At 42.0% G+C, this 20,397-nt stretch overlaps 1 protein-coding gene across 1 annotated transcript in view; it reads left to right on the forward strand.

The window, feature by feature from the left end:
- Window positions 1-20,397, forward strand: part of zzz3 (zinc finger, ZZ-type containing 3) — a 31,289-nt gene that overhangs the window by 8,177 nt on the left and 2,715 nt on the right. Inside the window, exons 2-10 of the mRNA XM_061919656.1 lie at window positions 4,087-4,225; window positions 6,891-7,038; window positions 7,123-7,235; window positions 7,437-7,508; window positions 7,584-7,685; window positions 11,842-11,937; window positions 12,017-12,166; window positions 18,562-18,696; window positions 18,764-18,864. Coding sequence (XP_061775640.1) covers window positions 4,087-4,225; window positions 6,891-7,038; window positions 7,123-7,235; window positions 7,437-7,508; window positions 7,584-7,685; window positions 11,842-11,937; window positions 12,017-12,166; window positions 18,562-18,696; window positions 18,764-18,864 — 1,056 coding nt within the window. The remainder of the gene's footprint in view (window positions 1-4,086; window positions 4,226-6,890; window positions 7,039-7,122; window positions 7,236-7,436; window positions 7,509-7,583; window positions 7,686-11,841; window positions 11,938-12,016; window positions 12,167-18,561; window positions 18,697-18,763; window positions 18,865-20,397) is intronic.

Below are 20,397 nucleotides of genomic sequence, written 5' to 3' on the forward strand. Positions count from 1 at the left end.
AATCTAGCAACTTTTTTTGGTTCATATTGACATGAAAGTATGTATTGCTTAACAAGCAGGGACCGCAGCTGTGGGCCCCTCGCCCAACTATAGGCACTCAGAGGCTCTCTTGTTTGTAACATAAAAACAAAGAAACAACAGAAGAAAATGTATTCACAAACATGTTTGTTTTGCTTTTTTCTTTTTTTTTTCACACATTTTTTGTCGCTCCCCCAGCAGTCTTGACAATTATGCAAATCAGGCGATAACCATCCATCCATCCATTTCCCACCGCTTATTCCCTTTCGGAGTTGCGGGGGGCACTGGCGCCTATCTCAGCTACAATCGGGCGGAAGGCGGGGTACACCCTGGACAAGTCGCCACCTCATCACATGGCCAACACAGATAGACAGACAACATTCACACACTAGGGACCATTTAGTCTTACCAATCAACCTATCCCCAAGTGCATGTCTTTGGAAGTGGGAGGTGCCTATCCCCAGGTGCATGACTTTGGAGGTGGGAGGGGCCTATCCCCAGGTGCATGACTTTGGAGGTGGGAGGGGCCTATCCCCAGGTGCATGTCTTTGGAGGTGGGAGGAAGCCAGAGTACCCGGAGGGAACCCAAGCAGTCACGGGGAGAACATGCAAACTCCACACAGAAAGATCCAAAGCCTGGATTTGAACCCAGGACTGCAGGAACTTCATATTGTGAGGCAGACGCACTAACCCCTCTCCCACCGTGAAGCCCTCAGGCGATAACATTTTCTCAAAATACTCAAAACCCACGCTTGTTTTCCCGCAACTGCATTTGTAGGCGTAACAAACACATGCCATTTCCTTTTGCAAGTTATTAATGACGACTGCCTTTCCATCCATCCATCCTTTCTCTACCACTTGTCCCTTTTGGGGTGGTGGGGGGTGCTGGAGCCTATCTCAGCTGCATTCGGGTACACCCTGGACAAGTTGCCACCTCTTCGCAGGGCCAACACAGATACTGTAGACCAGGGGTCGGGAACCTTTTTGGCTGAGAGAGCCATGAAAGCCAAATATTTAAAAATGTATTTCCGTGAGAGCCATATCATATTTTTTAACACTGAATACAACTAAATGTGTGCATTTTTAAGTAAGACCAACATGTTTAGAGTATAATAAATCCCTTATTCGTTTTAATAACATTTTTATTCTGAAGTCAACCAATAATAAATCAAATACTTCTTACCATTAATGCGACTTCTTGAACAAGTCTGGTAGAAAACGGATGGATGGATAAAATGCATGAGGATGTTTTGTATTTTGAACGTTATTTTTAGCTCTGTGCTTACTAAAGGAATTATTCATAATTATGCCAGGGGTGTCCAAACTTTTTCCACTGAGGGCCGCACACTGAAAAATCAAAGCAAGCAGGGGCCGTTTTCATAATTTTTATTTTAAAAACCAATGCAATATATGTATAAAAAATATACATTTAGGCCTCCACTCATTTATGATCCCGGGTACCCCAAAGGGTTTTGGTAAAAAAAAATATAAAAAATGTGTCATTATTCAGTATTATAATTGCAAGTTTTAATTCTCTACTATCAACATTAGAAAAAAAATTGGAAAAAACACAAAATATGCACTATTTTCACCCAATAACATTTTTAGGTGGGATATTTGAGATTATATAATAATTGGAGCCTTCATTTTGGATTTGGATTCATTATTATTTTTTGAGCAATGACACTTAAAAACAAATCACACTAAAATAATTGAGGATCCAAAATTGTCCTACTTATTAAAGTGTTAAAAAATAAATTATAAATTTTTATTACTGTTTACTTTTAGCACAATAATCTCGAGATCAACTTCAGATTTAACCGTCAATTTTAAGTTTTGTTGTTGTTTATGTTTTGTTTGTTTGTTTTAGGGCCTTCTTTAAAAAAAAAAAACAGCTCAGTTTTTTATATGGTAAAACACAAAATACGCAACATTTTTCCTCAAAAATATCTCAAAGTGGAATATTTAATGTGATGTAACTGAAGTCTTGTATAGGTCAATAATTCAAAATGACATTGATTTTGATTCATTATTCTTTTTTTAAAGAAAGAAACAGCCTGCATGGCAGCTTTGTGTTATAAGAGTAAGCAGTGCAACAATTTCTTGTTACATTTCACCTGTTTGCTCTTTTATACCACTTTTTATGTTTTTAAGTTTTTTAAAATTGTATTCTATGTGTCATACTTGATCATTTCGCGATATTGCCAATTTTTGCTGAAAAGATTTAGTAGAGAACACAGACGATAAAGTTCCCAACTTTTGGTCGCTAATAAAAAAGCCTTGCCTTTACCGGAAGTAGCAGGCGATGACATCACCGGTGTGAGGGCTCCTCACGTCCTCACATTGTTTATAATGGGAGCCTCCACCAGCGAGAGCTTTTCGGACCGAGAAAACGACAATTTCCCCATTAATTTGAGCGAGGATGAAAGATTCGTGGATGATGATATTGATAGCGGAAGACTAGGGGAAAAAAAAAAAAAGGCAATTGCATTGGGAGCGATTCAGATGTTTTTAGACACATTTACTAGGATAATTATGTATGTATGTGTATATATATATATGTATATATATATATATATATATATATATATATATATATATATATATATATATATATATATATATATATATATATATAGGGACGGTGTGGCGCAGTGGAGGAGTGGCCGTGCGCAACCTGAGGGTCCGAGGTTCAATCCCCACCTAGTACCAACCTCGTCACGTCCGTTGTGTCCTGAGCAAGACACTTCTCCCTTGCTCCTGATGACTTAGTTGTGATTTCCCTCTCTGCATGAAAGTTTAAAAGTAGCATATATTAATGCAGTATGAACAATAATGTTGTCATGTAGACACATAGAATCATCATACTGCTGTGATTATATTTATCAAGTGTTAATTCGAGATTTATATTATGTATCGAGATATTGCTTAATAATATCAAGATACTAAAAAAAGGCCATATAGCCCAACCCTAGTTCGTTTTCATATATCCTTCGACGACTTGATTTATTGACTATTGGCCCAGATTAACCTTGCAATCCTAATAAATGGTTTAATATGCAAAATAATCGACAAATACGTCAGAGCTGGCTCGCTAGCTAGTGTTTTACTCTTTCATATCATCAGCGTGGCGCTGTGGAAGATTGGCCGTGCTCAACCCGAGGGTCCCAGGTTCAATCCCCACCTAGTACCAACCTCGTCACGTTCGTTGTGTCCTGAGCAAGACCCTTCACCCTTGCTCCTGATGGGTGCTGGTCAGCCCCTTGCATGGCAGCTCCCTCCATCAGTGTGTGAATGTGTGTGTGAATGGGTAAATGTGGAAGTAGTGTCAAAGCACTTTGAGTACCTTGAAGGTAGAAAAGCGCTATACAAGTACAACCCATATTCTTCAAATGTGCCGTGGGGCCGTTAAAAAATGACACGCGGGCCGCACTTTGGACAGCCCTTTGTTAAGCAATGTCAGCTAAGATTTATCCGAGAGCCAGATGCAGTCATCAAAAGAGCCACATCTGGTTCTAGAGCCATAGGTTCCCTACCCCTGCTGTAGACACACAACATTCTGTCAACATTCACACACGAGGGCCAATTTAGTGTTGCCAATCAACCTGACTGACGCCTTTCACAAAATGTATATTTAGACTGACAACTAAATAAGATAACATTAATGTAATCGTCCACAAGGTCGGGAAAATGACCTGTAGTACAGGGGCCAAGGTGAGTGTAGGCCAGCAGTGTACCAATGCTGGAGCTTAAGTACTCTCTTAAAAGGATACATGAAAAGCGTTTTGAGGGTTAAACGGTTGATTGAGGGCTGCTAAGTTGGGATGTCTCCCTCCAATCCCCCTGAATAAATTGTGTCGTGCGCATTGATTTTCATTCATGTCCTGTTAAGGGAGATTGATCTCTCTTCATCGAGCGTCCTTTGCTGTTCTTCTGGGTCAATCGGCGCCACACTCCGCTCAACTCGTGTACTGTACGCTGTGTTTGACATGTTCAGAGTAGGCCATTTTGAAAACATGTGTGTTCTTTTTTTTTCTTGCCTCCTTGCTCGTCCCTGGCATGTGTCAGTTACCAGAGGTTGCTGCAGACCATAGGTGTCCTCGAGGCCCAGCGCACGCAGGCCATCCTGGACCTGGAGACCTTGGCACGTCACCAAAGAGAGGCTCTGACTGACCCCATCAGCTTTGTAGAGCATCTGCAGAAACGGGTAAACAATTGTTTCTCACACTCCAGCGCCAAAAACCCATAGTCACACTTAAGCACTTTGTGCACTAGTACTAGTACGCCAGGGCTACGTTGTTGATAAAAAGGCACATCAAATGGAGAATGTAGCGACGGTTAATAAAAAAAACAACAACTGAGCTTTGTAGCGGTCTCTAAAAAACAGACTTTCAGTGAATGAATAAATAAATACATGTGATCAAATGTATTTTAGTAGTTTTTTAACCTGCCGCACTTGTACTCTGCGGAGTTCAATGTGTGTACTGTGCTGGTGAAAACGTACTTGTATGCGAAAATGTTGCAAAATAAAGAATACAGATCTGTCTAAATGGAAATTTCACTAAGAAAATATATTAATGTATTTGTTGCTACTGAAAACGAATCTGGCAGTAATTTTCCATCCATCCATTTTCTACCACTTATTCCCTTTTGGGGTCGCGGGGGGCACTGGCGCCTATCTCAGCTACAATCGGGCAGAAGGCGGGGTACATCCGGGACAAGTCGCCTCCTCATCACAGGGCCAACACAGATAGACAGACAACATTCACACACTAGGGCCAATTTAGTGTTGCCAATCAACCTATCCCCATTTGCATGTCTTTGGAAGTGGGAGGGGCCTATCCCCAGGTGCATGTTTTTGGAAGTGGGAGGAAACCGGAGTACCCGGAGGGAACCCACGCATTCACGGGGAGAACATGCAAACTCCACACAGAAAGATCCCGAGCCTGGATTTGAACCCAGGACTGCAGGAGCTTCGTATTGTGAGGCAGATGCACTAACCCCTCTGCCACCGTGAAGCCCGCAGTAATTTTCCATTTTATTAATTAGTTTTTGAGTAGATAACTGTACCTGCCAGACTCGATATGTTGCCTCCTCTCAGTGGGACGTCATCCACAGAACAGGAGCCCATTTTCCTGCATATACAGTGTGGAAAGGTTTAAAAACTATTTTTTTGATCACTTAATTGCATGTTTTATTTTCACTGGTCCATGATTACTTTAAAACGATATGGTTAACGTTATGAGCAAAAAAAATAAATATAACGAATCACAATTTTTGCCGTTTGCTTGTACATAAATACCATAGCCTGTGTTTTTCCTCATGCTCTTTTGGCATCTACTCAAAGCATCTTGAGGAAAACATCAGCAGAAGAGGACACAAAATAAAGTACTTGCGGCTTACTCCATTTTTCTCTGGGGGGGCGGTGTAGCTCGGTTGGTAGAGTGGCCGTGCCAGTAACTTGAGGGTTGCAGGTTCGATTCCCGCTTCCGCCATTCTAGTCACTGCTGTTGTGTCCTTGAGCAAGACACTACCCACCTGCTCCCAGTGCCACCCACACTGTTTTAAATGTAACTTAGATATTGGGTTTCACTATGTAAAGTGCTTTGAGTCAATAGAGAAAAGCGCTATATAAATATAATTCACTTCACTTCTTGTTTTAGTGCGCCGGTTCTGACCCAGTCTTTCTTCCCTTAAGGGTGCTCCTGGTATTAGGAGTTACATTTGGCTTTAGACTTTAATAATTTTTTTTGCGATTAAAAACCCTTTTTTTCCCAAGTCCGCATCATTCAAAAGATTGTTACAAATTACTCCTCTCTTGCTTGGTCTGTCCAATTAATTTGAGTAGAAAGGTCTGTAGTCTCCTCAGGGCCCTTTTTTTAGTTACTTTGGAGAGAAAAGTGGGCCTTCCAAAATGTGCTGAAACGCATTAGAAAACCACCCTAAAATCTCTACCGTGTCTATTTTGGGGGTAATTTTACTAGAATGTTCCATCCATCTTCTTCTGCTTATCCGAGGTCGAGTCGCGGGGGCAGCAGCCTAAGCAGGGAAGCCCAGACTTCCCTCTCCCCAGCCACTTCGTCTAGCTCTTCCCGGGGGATCCCGAGGCGTTCCCAGGCCAGCCGGGAGACATAGTCTTCCCAACGTGTCCTGGGTCTTCCCCGTGGCCTCCTACCGGTTGGACGTGCCCTAAACACCTCCCTTGGGAGGCGTTCGGGTGGCATCCTGACCAGATGCCCGAACCACCTCATCTGGCTCCTCTCGATGTGAAGGAGCAGCAGCTTTACTTTGAGTTCCTCCCGGATGGCAGAGCTTCTCACCCTATCTCTAAGGGAGAGACCCACTCATTTCGGTCCTTTGGGTCATGACCCAAAGCTCATGACCATAGGTGAGGATGGGAACGTAGATCGACCGGTAAATTGAGAGCTTTGCCTTCCGGCTCAGCTCCTTCTTCACCACAACGGATCGATACAACGTCCGCATTACTGAAGACGCCGCACCGATCCGCCTGTCGATCTCCCCATCCACTTTTCCCTCACTCGTGAACAAGACTCCTAGGTACTTGAACTCATCCACTTGGGGCAGGGTCTCCTCCCCAACCCGGAGATGGCACTCCACCCTTTTCCGGGCGAGAACCATGGACTCGGACTTGGAGGTGCTGATTCTCTTTCCGGTCGCTTCACACTCTGCTGGGAACCGATCCAGTGAGAGATGAAGATCCCGGTCAGATGAAGCCAACAGGACCACATCGTCTGCAAAAAGCAGAGACCTAATGACTAGAATGTTTAGGTCCTGAATTATTAAAAACAAGTGCTAATGTTGTCGGCATTAGAGATGCTCTTTAAGTACCTGTTGCTTTTGGTGGTCTTCAGGTGAATCTGGGCTTGCCGTGTCCACAACGAGTGGTTCAGCTCCCAGACGTTGCGTGGGAACAGTACACCTCTGGTCTGGGGGATTTTGCACAGGAGTTCTGTGACAAAAAGCGCAACACTAGGCGGCTGAAGCTTATTTTTGACAAAGGTATGTGTCAGGTTATTTACACACATTTAAGTGCAACCATTGCTCTTGTAGTCCTAATTTGTAGTGGTCTCCTCCACTCTTTAGGTCTGCCCGACCGACCAAGAAGTCCCGTGGAGCCCAAGAAGGAGTACGACTCCTCCGACATGTACTCCTCACTGCCCACTAGTGACGGCCCAGAGAACTGCAGCCAGACGCAGGTACACCTCTCAAATGACCCAATTAGTTGCTTTAACACACACAAAGAAAGGCTCTTTGTCTCTCAGGTGTTGTTTTTTCCGCGTTCTTTGCATCAAGCCAGATTAGTCAGCATCTCCGCCTTGCAAAAAAAACAAGCAGTTAGAATGCACAAATTGCGGTGTCCTTATCGTTATGGCCTGCTTGTTGCTGCTATCTCGCAGATGATTAGAGGGAGGATCTGTCACCCAAACAAGTCTGACACATTCAACCAGCTTTGGACTGTGGAGGAGCAGGTAGTCAACACCTTGAAAACACTCAACTGTCTAGTTCCTTTTTCTTTTCTGTTCATCACCGCATTTTCTGTGTAGAAAAAACTGGAGCAGCTCCTACTGAAGTTTCCGCCAGAAGAAGTGGAGTCCAAAAGGTGGCAGAAGATTGCGGATGAGTTGGGCAATCGAACGGCGAAACAGGTGACAAAGGACTTTTTGCTTTCGGCTAGGAGTGTGCATTTTCTATACAGTGGGAAAAAAAAAATGCAGAAATGTCAAAGTAGTACAAGGGGACACTTCCACATATTTTGCTAAAAGTAGTCTAATATAGAGTCAATGCATACTAACGCATTAAACGAAATGACGACATCTTAGTTTTGTTTTATAGAAGACCAAGACTAACTGGTGCATACCTGTATAATGTATCTCATTAATGATGACTTCATTTTATTTTTAGACTATGCAGGAAGCCATTGCAAATCAAGCAGTGAGCCAAAAATGATGGATGGATTTTAGGACGATTATGGCCAAAATAATAATCACGATCATTTGGATTGATATTGTAATTACAATTAAAAAAAGGATTAGTCATTCATTTGAAAATATTAATTTATTACGTGTTATTGTACTACCATAACTCAATTTTAAACATAGTTTAAAGAACAAATAAAATAATAAAAAGTAACAACTATGCTGACATCCTAAACTTCTAGTTTCCTAAACTTCAGGGACGGCGTGGCGCAGTGGAAGAGTGGCCGTGCGCAACCCGAGCGTCCCTGGTTCACTTCCCACCTAGTACCAACCTCGTCACGTCCGTTGTGTCCTGAGTAAGACACTTCACCCTTGCTCCTGATGGGTGCTGGTTGGCGCCTTGCATGGCAGCTCCCTCCATCAGTGTGTGAATGTGTGTGTGAATGGGTAAATGTGGAAGTAGTGTCAAAGCGCTTTGAGTACCTTGAAGGTAGAAAAGCGCTATACAAGTACAACTCATTTATCATTTAGTAGACATGGTCTGGTTTTCACTTATTCGCTCCTCATCAGTTTCAACGTCACAAGCTCCGGAATTTGCTTGCATATTTCATTAATCGTTTTTTTTCCAATTATAATATATTTATGATTGAGTTAAGCCATAATCAAAATTAAAATTTGAATTATTGTCCATCCCTAATGGATTTGATGTTAGCTTTTGTAGTTTCTGACTTGTAAATGTTGAATACTTAAGTTAAACAAACCCAAAGTAGAGCGGCCGCCTCAGCAACTTGAGGGTTGCAGGTTCGATTCCCGCTTCCACCATCCTAGTCACTGCCGGTGTGTCCTTGAGCAAGACACTTTACCCACATGCTCCCAGTGCCACCCACACTGGTTTAAATGTAACTTAGATATTGGGTTTCACTATGTAAAGTGCTTTGAGTCACTTGAAAAAAGCGCTATATAAATATAATTCACTTCACTTCAAAGTGTCAAATCATAAGGGTCATGCATTTTGGCGTGAGCTTGCATGCAGTTTTGGAAGACACTAAACACTGTGTTTTGGATTTTTTTTTTTTAACACAGGGTATTGCCTAAACTGCCAAGATACCTGTGGTGGTAGGGGCGTGGTTATGGGTGTGGTCACCCATAACCACGATTTTGATTTTCTTTAAAAAGGCTCAAAAAAGTTTATATACATTTAAAACAAATATGAATTATTATTAACATATATTTTTTTTATTTAATTTTTTAAAATAAATTTTACCATATTTTCTATTGTTGCTGCTTTTTGTGCCATGTACTTTGTTGGGATTGTTTCAAGTCTTTCCAGACTTTTATTGACTTTTTAAAAAAAATTTTGAATTAGCACCAAATCGAGCATCTTCTTCTGGTGTTATTATAAAATGTACTCGTGTTTAGAGACTTACCTTCTGTCCCTCAATGTCCCTGACGAAAGAGGCTGCAAAAGAGCATGACGTCACACTTGCTTCGCGCTCTTGCTCGAGTTGGACTTTCTCTTCTGAAAATCCCCCACTGTCCTCTTTATATAGCCACATTTTGTAAATGGCTGTCCACGGCTATATCTGCAATATATATAAAAATTGTGTCCACATTGCAGACATGCTGACAATGTTCCAGACATTCACACTGGCGTGCGTTTAGTTTACATCCGGTTTTGGTAGCGTGCATTTCGGTGATCAAGTATTTTTCAGGTGGTCAAGCTTTCAGTACATCACTTGACAATAGATTACAAATAATAAGATTATTTTATATATATATAAAATATATATATAATTTTATATACATATAAATATATATATAATATATATAAAATAATATATATATATATATATATATATATATATATATATATATATATATATATATATATGTATATATGTATAAATTCATACTGTAACAACCAGCTAATGTTTATGGTTTGGATTTGATGTCAGTTTTACCCATGGTCGCAAACACTGTCCCAGAAAGGTGATTGGCGGAGAATGAGGAAGTGTGTTGGGGGAAGCGCAGATTCACGAGACATAGGTTTTTACATGTGAGGTAAAACCTTTTGGAATTGTGCTGTTTGTTATTATAAGATTGGGAATAAAAGTTAAAAATAGCGTCGCACTTAGTGATTCATTCTGGGGGCTACATTAAATTTCATTTCTTTAATTTGTTTTCAAGTAAATGATAAATGGGTTGTACTTGTATAGCGCTTTTCTACCTTCAAGGTACTCAAAGCGCTTTGACACTACTTCCACATTTACCGATTCACACACACTGATGGAGGGAGCTGCCATGCAAGGCGCTAACCAGCACCCATCAGGAGCAAGGGTGAAGTGTCTTGCTCAGGACACAACGGATGTGACGAGGTTGGTACTAGGTGGGATTGAACCAGAGACCCTCGGGTTGCGCATGACCACCCCCCCGCCACGCCGTCCCTAAAAAAACTAAACTTATTTTCTAGGTGTGGCGGTAATGAAAATGCAGTGGCGGCAAGCCACATTCAATTACATTAATGGGAAAGTCTGGTGGGCCACTTGTGACGTCAAGGATTGATGAACATGCATTTGTGGACATTTTTAGTACATCAGCAGGCCTTCTTCTCCTCTTTACTGAGCCAAGGTTGCTGCTGGAGCTTCCGTATATTGCTTCTCTTTTCATGCTCTACCGCCTGCTCAGTGTCTATAAAATAGATGTTACTGTGTTTATTTGCCCATGACATGCAGTGCCATAAATGCTGATAAAACTGTTTTTTATGCAGACCTGTCTCAATCTGAGGGTCTGTGAATCTGTAACCGTGTGAATCTATATAGCATGTACGTGTGAATCTATATAGCATGTACGTGTGAATCTATATAGCATGTATTGATACACGAACCACCAGTACAAGAAAGGACAGAGCAGGCTGTACTTCCTCAGGAGACTGCAGTCCTTTAACATCTGCAAAAAACTCCTGTGGATGTACTACCAGTCTGTGGTTGCCAGTGTTCTGTTCTACATGGTAGTGTGCTGGGGGGGCAGTACATCTAAGAAGGACTGCTCCAGACTTGAGAAACTGATCAGGCGGGCCGGTTCTACAATGGGAATGAAAGTGGACTCACTGGTGACGGTGGCAGAGAAGAGGACTGTTGACAAACTAGTGAGCATCCTGGATGATGCCAGTCACCCTCTGCATAGTGTTATCAGTAGCCAGAGGAGCCTGTTCAGTTCTAGACTGCTTCATCCCAAGTGCAGGACTAATAGACTCAAAAACTCCTTTGTCCCACACGCCATTAGACTGTACAACTCCTCTCTGGGGCGGGGGACGGGGGGTACTAGGATGACAGGGGATGCAAAACAATAACAGTGCAATACGTTTTCATAACATGGTCACTACTGCCTACTTTGTCTTGTTATATTCTTATTTTACTGTTATATTTTTATTCCCATTGTTTTTATTCTCATTGTAATATTTCTTTTTACTTTTATTTAAATTGATCTCAACTCTGTACACTGCTGCTGGAATTTTAATTTTCCTGAAGGAACTCTCCTGAAGGAATCAATAAAGTACTATCTATCTATCTATTGAGAGTTGTCTTCAAGATACAGTATATATTTATCAGTGTACAATTTCAAAATGAATACATTCTGATATTTTTGGAGAGAGTTGGCCATGGACTGTTCCAAAAGCAATCTGGGAATCCCTCCACAAACAAATCGCTTTTTTTTTTTTTTATCATGTTTTCCTTTCTTTGTGGCGGTCGAAAGTTAAAGTTTTGTAGTTCACTCGATTAACTTGTTTGTTGGTCAACTTATGGCAACAAACAAACTGCGGGTCATGGCGCCTGTGTGATTCACACGTGTGAGATCCTTCTCTGTCCTTCTGTCGACAACATTACAGGTTGCCAGCAGGGTGCAGAAATACTTCATCAAACTGACAAAAGCTGGAATTCCCGTACCTGGAAGAACGCCCAACCTATGCATGTACACTAAAAAGGTGCCCAGAAGTCAACTCACACCAATCTAGTGTGTTGAATATGATGCTAATTAATGGACGCTCCTGTCTTGCTCCTTAGGCTTCCAGCAAGAGGCAACACCACCTCAACAAGCACCTCTACCGACCCTCCACTTTCCTCACCTCCTACGAGCCCCCGGTTTACATGGACGACGAGGACGAGCGCTCTGTGTATTACAGCAGCATGCAGGACGCGTCTGCTGATGACTCGGTCTGTCGGCTTTTTCTTCTTATTTGGCCGCGTTTGTCCTCACAAATAGAGCGAAAATTAAATAAAGTGCTCTAATAAGGAATAATGTGGTGAAACATCAACTAAAGCTGTGTTCCCAGGAGCATGAGCATGGACACAACATTGTGTAGTGACTACAGGTCAGTCTATTGGACCTCTAAGATTCACATAAGACAAGACCACGCTTGATACTACGCAGGAATCTCATCACAATACGCAGTAAGACTTAATTACAGCTAACGGAAATAGTTGACATCCTTCGCTGGGTGCTGCTGTTTTGATTAGAAACTTAGTTGGTGTAGAAGTTATCTTTTTAATGAATGCAATTAACTGCACCAGTCACTACGACTCAACATTTGGCAAATGCAGGCAACTTTTCAATACTTAGGATCTAAATTGTAATAATTTGTCATATAGAACAATTTACAATTTTATATGAGTGCAATTAAAAGTGTATTTAATAACTTAATTTGAATTTTGTTATTTTAAAATTATTTGAGAGCAGTAAGACACATATGTTTAAAGGGGAACATTATCAGCAGACCTATGTAAGCGTCAATATATACCTTGATGGTGCAAAAAAAAGACCATCTATTTTTTTAACCGATTTCCGAACTCTAAATGGGTGAATTTTGGCGAATTAAACGCCTTTCTGTTTATCGCGCTGGAGGCGATGACGTCAGAATGTGACGTCGCCGAGGTAATACAGCCGCCATTTTCATTTTCAATACATTACAAACACCGGGTCTTAGCTCTGTTATTTGCCGTTTTTTTGACTATTTTTTGGAACCTTGGAGACATCATGCCTCGACGGTGTGTTGTCGGAGGTGTAACAACACTAACAGGGAGGGATTCAAGTTGCACCACTGGCCCGAAGATGCCAAAGTGTCTGCCACCAGACCCCCATTGAATGTGCCAGAGTGTCTCCACATTTTACCGGCGATGCTAAGACAGACATGGCACAAAGATTTATGGATAACCTGCAAATGCATTTGCAACGATAGTCAACAAAATCACAAAGGTGAGTTTTGTTGATGTTGACTGCCAGCTAATCCATGCTAAGATGCTACGCAATCGATGCTAACATGCTATTTACCGGCGGTGCTAAAGCAGACATGGCACAGAGATGTATGGATAACCTGTAGATGCATTTGCAACTATATTACGTTTCCTTCCACCCACATTTAATGCGAAACAAACACTTACCAATCGACGGATTTAAGTTGCTCCAGTGTCAAAAGATGCGAAAGTCCTGATCGTTTGATCTGCACATTTTACCGGCGATGCTAACGCAGCTATTCGGCCATGCTATGGCTATGAATAGCGTCAATAGTTATTCGCTCAATAGCTTAAGTTTCTTCTTCAATACTTTCATACTCCAACCATCGGTTTCAATACATGCGTAATCTGTTGAATCGCTTAAGTCGCTGAAATCCGAGTTTGAATCCGAGTTAATGTCACTATATCTTGCTGTGGTATTCCCATTGTTTGTTTACATTGGCAGCACTGTGTGACGTCACAGGGAAATGGCCAGTGTCTTCGCAGAGAGCGAAAATAAGGCACTTTAAAGCTTTATTTCGGGATATTCCGAGACCAGTAAAATTTTGAAAAAAAAATTCAAAAAATACAACTGATTTTTATTGTTTTTAACCCTTTTGAAATTGTGATAATGTTCTCCTTTAATGTATTGTAAGATTTTCTGTTAAAATGAAGCCAGTGATGACATTTGTTTGTGGTGCCCTTTATTTTAAAAAGTATCGAAATACATTTTGGAAGTGGTACCAAAATATTGGGTTCGGGAAGACCCTATAACTAAGGATGTAAAGGTATTGTCGATCCTGCGGTATTGCAGTTTCAGAGTCTTCACAATAATGCCGTGACGTGTGAGAGTATCAAACAAAAACTTGTGAGTGTAGTTTCTTTCTGGCGCGGTAGCGTTGGCTCCCAGAATCATTTGCGTAAGCAGGAACTGAAGGCTCGTAGTAGATGAGAGGAATTGTTGACATTTCCTGAAATACATATAAAAATCCACCCGTAACTGTTTGAGTTGTGTTGCTTACAAACACACAAACAAGCCCTGTTAACATTTTTGGAGAAGGTAAGAAAGTCTCCCTTCTGCATTGCAACGCGTGCCAATTTCGTCTTGAGCGTTTCCAAGGCGACACAACCAGCTGGTCATGATGCAGCGTACGGAGGAAAATCACCCCCCAAAAAAGTACATTGCGAGAAATATGTATAAACTGAAAAGCTACTTGATAAATCCTTAATCCATCCATTTCTACCGCTTGTCTAACACAATGTCACTGGGTGGGGACTTAAACAAGTCGCCACCATATAAACTGTCACCCAAAAAAGATGAAGCCAGTGGAGCTAAGCATTCGTTTATGAGGTAGTGACATGATTAAAAGTAACATTTTGGGTTAACTTTTCTAAGAAACATCATTTTCCAAACTGAAATAAAAACATGTCCTCTGTTTCTCATAAAGTAAAAGTTGAAAGACAGTAAAATGAACATTATTGATTTATTCTTGTTACACTGGATGTTTGCATTGTCACTTTAAAGACATCAACTAAGTTATTTTTAGTTTTTTTTAAATATTGGAAGTAGATGTTCTTGTACAATTATTTGCATTTAAAAATACATATTTGTAGTAATAAATATGATTACAACATTTGAGCATTATATTTGTGTTCAATTACTGTAAGTCGGTTCATTATAAACATTCCTGCTACTTTATTTTTACACATTAATATTTTGAAGTCTTTATTTGTTTTGAACATATACTACAGTAATATCGTACCATGGTCTTAATCGCGTGATAATATCGTACCATGAGATTTTGATGCCGTCACATCCCTACCAATAAGATTGTTTTTTAAATGTATGTGTAACTTTTTTTAGCCTTATAAAAAAAAAATGAATAAAATAAACAGTATCAATAACAATAATATCAATAAAAGTTATTCAATGTTTTTGATCCAAAAATTCATTCTTTAAAAAAAAACTTTTTGCAAAAAAAATAATATAAAGCAATGGATTGATTTAGAATTTGAATAAATAAATTGGCCTCGTGATTAGAGTGTCTGCCCCGAGATCAGTAGGTTGTTCAAACCCTGGCCGAGTCATACCAAAGACTATAAAAATGGGACCCATTGCCTCCCTGCTTGTCACTCAGCATCAACGGTTAGAATTGGGGGTTAATCACCAAATGTGATTTCTGGGCGCGGCCACCGCTGCTGCTCAGTGCTCCCCTCACCTCCCAGGGGGTGGTAAGGGTGATTGGTCAAATTTAGAGAATAATTTTGCCACACCTAGTATGTGTGTGACAATCATTGGTACTTTAACTTTCAATCCCAGTTAAGGTTTTGGCTAGGGTTGTCTGCCGATATTTGCCAAAAAATGCGTATCGGCAAGGCATGGGAAAATGCTGATCCAGATCCAGTTTTAAAAAAAACTCTGGTCCGTGTTTTTCAACACACTGTTTTAAATAATTCATTCCACTCTTCTGGTGCTCCCTAAACTCTGTTCTGCATTTTCCAGAACACCTCCAAAACATCCACAGGTCTGCGTTCTAACCGTTCAGACGGCCGTGTGAATTAAAAGTTAAAATAAAAATGTCGGCTGTGTGGGATTATTTTATCCTACAAAACGAATAAGATGAAGAGGTGGAGTGCAAAACATGCCACAATAAAGTCAAGCGTGGTGGTAAAGTTGTAAGACATTTTAATGACTCTTGAGAGTGAGAGGCTTTTTAGCACTCATCATAGATGAACACCTGAGCATCTTGAAGTGCTCGTCTTTGTTAGAAAGAATCTCCCCATTATGCTTGGACTTCAATTGTTTGCCCCCCCCTGACTGGGGCAAACAATTGAAGGGATATATATATATTTTTTTAAGTTTACACTTGTTCAAGAGCAAGTATTGATGCTGAGTTATACACATTTTCTCCCACTCAGGTTGTTTGTGTGTTTTGCTTTTTTTTTAATAATGTTTGCAGCATTATTTGCACTTTATACTGTTCACTTTTTCACTGTTTAATGATGCCATTTCTGTTTGTCATGTATAATTTTTGATATTTTGTGTTTATCCTTGAATACCAACCATTGTGTATTATTCAAACTCACCTAATTCAGCTGGCTAGTTGTTATCAAGAGTACTAAAATCCTTTTCAGCATGAATCTGACAACTAAGCAGGCTAAATAACTTTAAACTTTAATACATGCTTGGATAGGCCAGTATCGGCCAGTATCGGTATCGGATCGGAAGTGCAAAAACAATATCGGTATCGGATCGGAAGTGCCAAAACCTGGATCGGGACATCCTTAGTGTTGGGAATAGTGATGCTTTAATATGTAGCCCGCCTGGTAGTTTCAACATGTTGTTTTTGTAAGTGGAGGGCCTTGATGACTAGGTTTGTCTTTGGCACCCAAATGACTAATTGTCCCCTCCAAACTTCATCTTTCTGTCGAGGTTGAGGGCATGACCAGCAGTTCTCTGACAAAATACTAGGGGCAACCACAACCCTCGCCAGCAATTTAGCCTTTTATGTCCTTTGTGGCAAGCGAACTATGGCAATTAAAGAGAGCTGTAAAAGTGTTATTGCAGTTGTATACTCAAAGGAAATATAGTACGAAAACCTGATCAATACCAACCTGTAGGGTTCATGTTGCTGTGATGTGAAGTTACATTTACTTGAAACTGAAAGGCTCCAGCACCCTCGCGACCCCGAGAGGGACAAGCGGTAGAAAATGGATGTATGGATAAATGGATGCTGCACAAGGATGTTTGGAGGGGGTGGCGCGAGGTGGTGTAGTGTACAAAGGCACCTCAGGGTTTTAGGATCTGAGGTAGAAAGTGAGGCGTTTATTTGATTGCGAACCCAGTAACTAATTGAGACCAATTCAATTTGTTAGGTAGAAGTGACAGTTGTGTAGCATCAAAGCTAACTTTTTATTAGATTGCACAGTTTAAAGCAAACTTTAAGTCCTCTGTCCGCAATGTGACAAGATGTAACCCAGAGCGCCTCCAAACACCTTTTGCATTTAATGCAAACATTCTGCCATGCCAATACGGCCGGGTTAGTTTACTAAAGTGTAATTTTAAATTTCGCGCTGGAAAATCCTGCTGAAAACGTCTCTGTATGATGACGCCTGCGCGTGACGTCACGGATTGTAGAGGACATTTTGTGCCAGCATCGTGCCCAGCTATCAAGTCGTCTGTTTTCATCGCATAGTATTCTGAACATCTGTGTTGGTTAATCTTTTGCAATTTGTTCAATGAACAATGGAGACATCAAAGAAGAAAGCTGTAGGTGGGAAGCGGTGTATTGCAGCCGGCTTTAGCAACACAAACACAGCCGGTGTTTCATCGGCTACATTCCTGAAAGATGACAGTCGAGCTTTACTATGGAACAGAGATGTCAAGCGAACACGGTTGGATTGGACCACACACACAAAGTACAGTGTATTATGCAGCGATCATTTTTACCATTCTGTATTCTGAAGGCGATATATGTCGTGTGCTACTCCAGCATCAATATCAGCAACGTCCTCCTGACCGTTCAAAGCGGTATGGCTCTATCCCTTGTTGCGGTTGGGCCTGGCCGAGTGGTCCTGCCACTCCCACGGCTGCCACGGCGCCTCTCACAGCATCTTCCCTATCTGAATCGCTCCCACTGCCCTCTAGTCTTTTTTTTAATTTTCTTTATTTTAGTCCTTCACTCTCACTTTCCTCATCCACGAATCTTTCATCCTCGCTGAAATTAATGGGGAAATCGTCGCTTTCTCGGTCCGAATCGCTCTCGCTGCTGGTGGCCATGATTGTAAACAATGTGAGGAGCTCCACAACCCGTGACGTCATGCGCATATTGTCTGCTACTTCTGGTACAGGCAAGGCTTTTTTATCAGCACCAAAAGTTGCGAACATTATCGTCGATGTTCTCTACTAAATCCTTTCAGCAAAAATATGGCAATATCGTGAAATGATGAAGTATGACACATAGAATGGACCTGCTATCCCCGTTTAAATAAGAACATCTCATTTCAGTAGGCTTTTAATCTCCTCTAGAAAAAAGATTGTTGTTTGAACTTCCTGCAAACTGCAAATGTGTCTTTAATGTCACACCTCGAAAGCACGATCGATGCTTTCGCTGGATATAAAAGTCACACCTTCACATTTACTGCAGCGTTGACACCTCTGCTGTCGCCGTAGCAACAGGAGGCGGCGGGACGGTTGGGGCGCATCCAATAATGAGCCCTGTGGGACGCGTACGGCTTTACAATTTGGGTGCACATATGGACATCTGAACATTTAAAGGGAACTTCAACATTTAAGGTGCCTGCCTGTCAGTCCTTTCATAGTTGATTTGTGTCGGCAGGATGAAGACGGCGTCCCAGCAGAGCTGAGAAACCTGCCCGAGTACAAAGAACTGTTGGAGCTGAAGCGGCTGAAGAAGCGGAAGATCCAGGAGATCCACGAAGATAAAGCAGCGGTGCGACACGTTGGCTTCAAGGTGCTTGCATGGCGTGTGATGCATACTGGTGACTTCATAAATGTGTCACTGACGTGTGTACTTGTAGTGCGACATGTGCGGCACGGAGCCTATCCAAGGAGTGCGATGGCACTGTCGGGATTGTCCACAAGACAACTCCGTGGATTTCTGCTCCAACTGCTCTGACTGGTGAGATAATAATCTTTACTTTTTACCCCAGAACATTCATCTTCCAAAGAAAACATTAATTAACACTGTCAAATAAATCTTATTTATTCTCGTGGTAGTTAGTTTGCATCCTCGTCGCCACCTGCAGGACTGGACTGAAGCAGTAATGACACTGCAAGACAAAAGGGATTGTTTGTACTCTACTGACTGCCCATAGAGGAGAGTCATTAGTAGGGCTGGGTGATGTGGCCTTTTTTGAATCCATCCATCCATCCAGCATCTTCCGCTTATCAGAGGTCGGGTCGCGGGGGCAACAGCCTATGCAGGGAAGCCCAGACTTCCCTCTCCCCAACCACTTCGTCTAGCTCTTCCCGGGAGATCCAGAGGCGTTCCCAGGCCAGCCGGGAGACATAGTCTTCCCAACGTGTCCTGGGTCTTCCCCGTGGCCTCCTACCAGCTGGACGTGCCTTAAACACCTCCCTAGGGAGGCGTTCGGGTGGCATCCTGACCAGATGCCCGAACCACCTCATCTGGCTCCTCTCCATGTGGAGGAGCAGCGGCTTTACTTTGAGTTCCTCCCGGATGACAGAGCTTCTCACCCTATCTCTAAGGTAGAGACCCAAACTCATTTGGGCCGCTTGTACCCGTGATCTTGTCCTTTCGGTCATGACCCAGAGCTCATGACCATAGGTGAGGATGGGAACGTAGATCGACCGGTAAATTGAGAGCTTTGCCTTCCGGCTCAGCTCCTTCTTCACCACAACGTCCGCATTACTGAAGACGCCGCACCGATCCGCCTGTCGATCTCACCATCCACTCTTCCCCCACCCGTGAACAAGACTCCTAGGTACTTGAACCATGGACTCGGACTATCTCAATATTTTTAGGCCATGTCACGATACTCCATATATATCTAGTAGAGATGCATGGTTTGCGGTCTCATCCATGGAGTCCGCGGTTAATGGGGGTCGGGCGGGTGACATGACGAAAACATTGATTTTAAATAGATTCAAGCGGGTGGCAGTTGAACCATTTGGAAATATATGATATAAATGGTTCAGAGATCGGTAACTTTTACCGTTCAAAGAGCCATTTTGGACCCGCGTCACAAAGCGAAGAAGACATTAGTTGACGTAAACATTCTCAAGGGACGGTGTGGCGCAGTGGGAGAGTGGCCGTGCGCAACCCGAGGGTCCCTGGTTCAAATCCCACCTAGTACCAACCTCGTCACGTCCGTTGTGTCCTGACCAAGACACTTCACCCTTGCTCCTGATGGGTGCTGGTTGGCGCCTTGCATGGCAGCTCCCTCCATCAGTGTGTGAATGTGTGTGTGAATGGGTAAATGTGGAAGTAGTGTCAAAGCGCTTTGAGTACTTTGAAGGTAGAAAAGCGCTATACAAGTCTATACAATTTATCATTTATCATTCATGTCTGCCGGCAGTCACCCGGTTAATAATTCTTAGGGCGTGCTATGAAGCCTTTGCTTTTGACGCCTTCTACAACATGTACTATTTACTTGCAAGTCCAGCAGCAGGTTGTGTGTGGCTTCCGCAG

This window comes from Nerophis ophidion, linkage group LG14 (assembly GCF_033978795.1).
Source record: "Nerophis ophidion isolate RoL-2023_Sa linkage group LG14, RoL_Noph_v1.0, whole genome shotgun sequence".
Classification (NCBI taxonomy): Eukaryota; Metazoa; Chordata; class Actinopteri; order Syngnathiformes; family Syngnathidae; genus Nerophis; species Nerophis ophidion.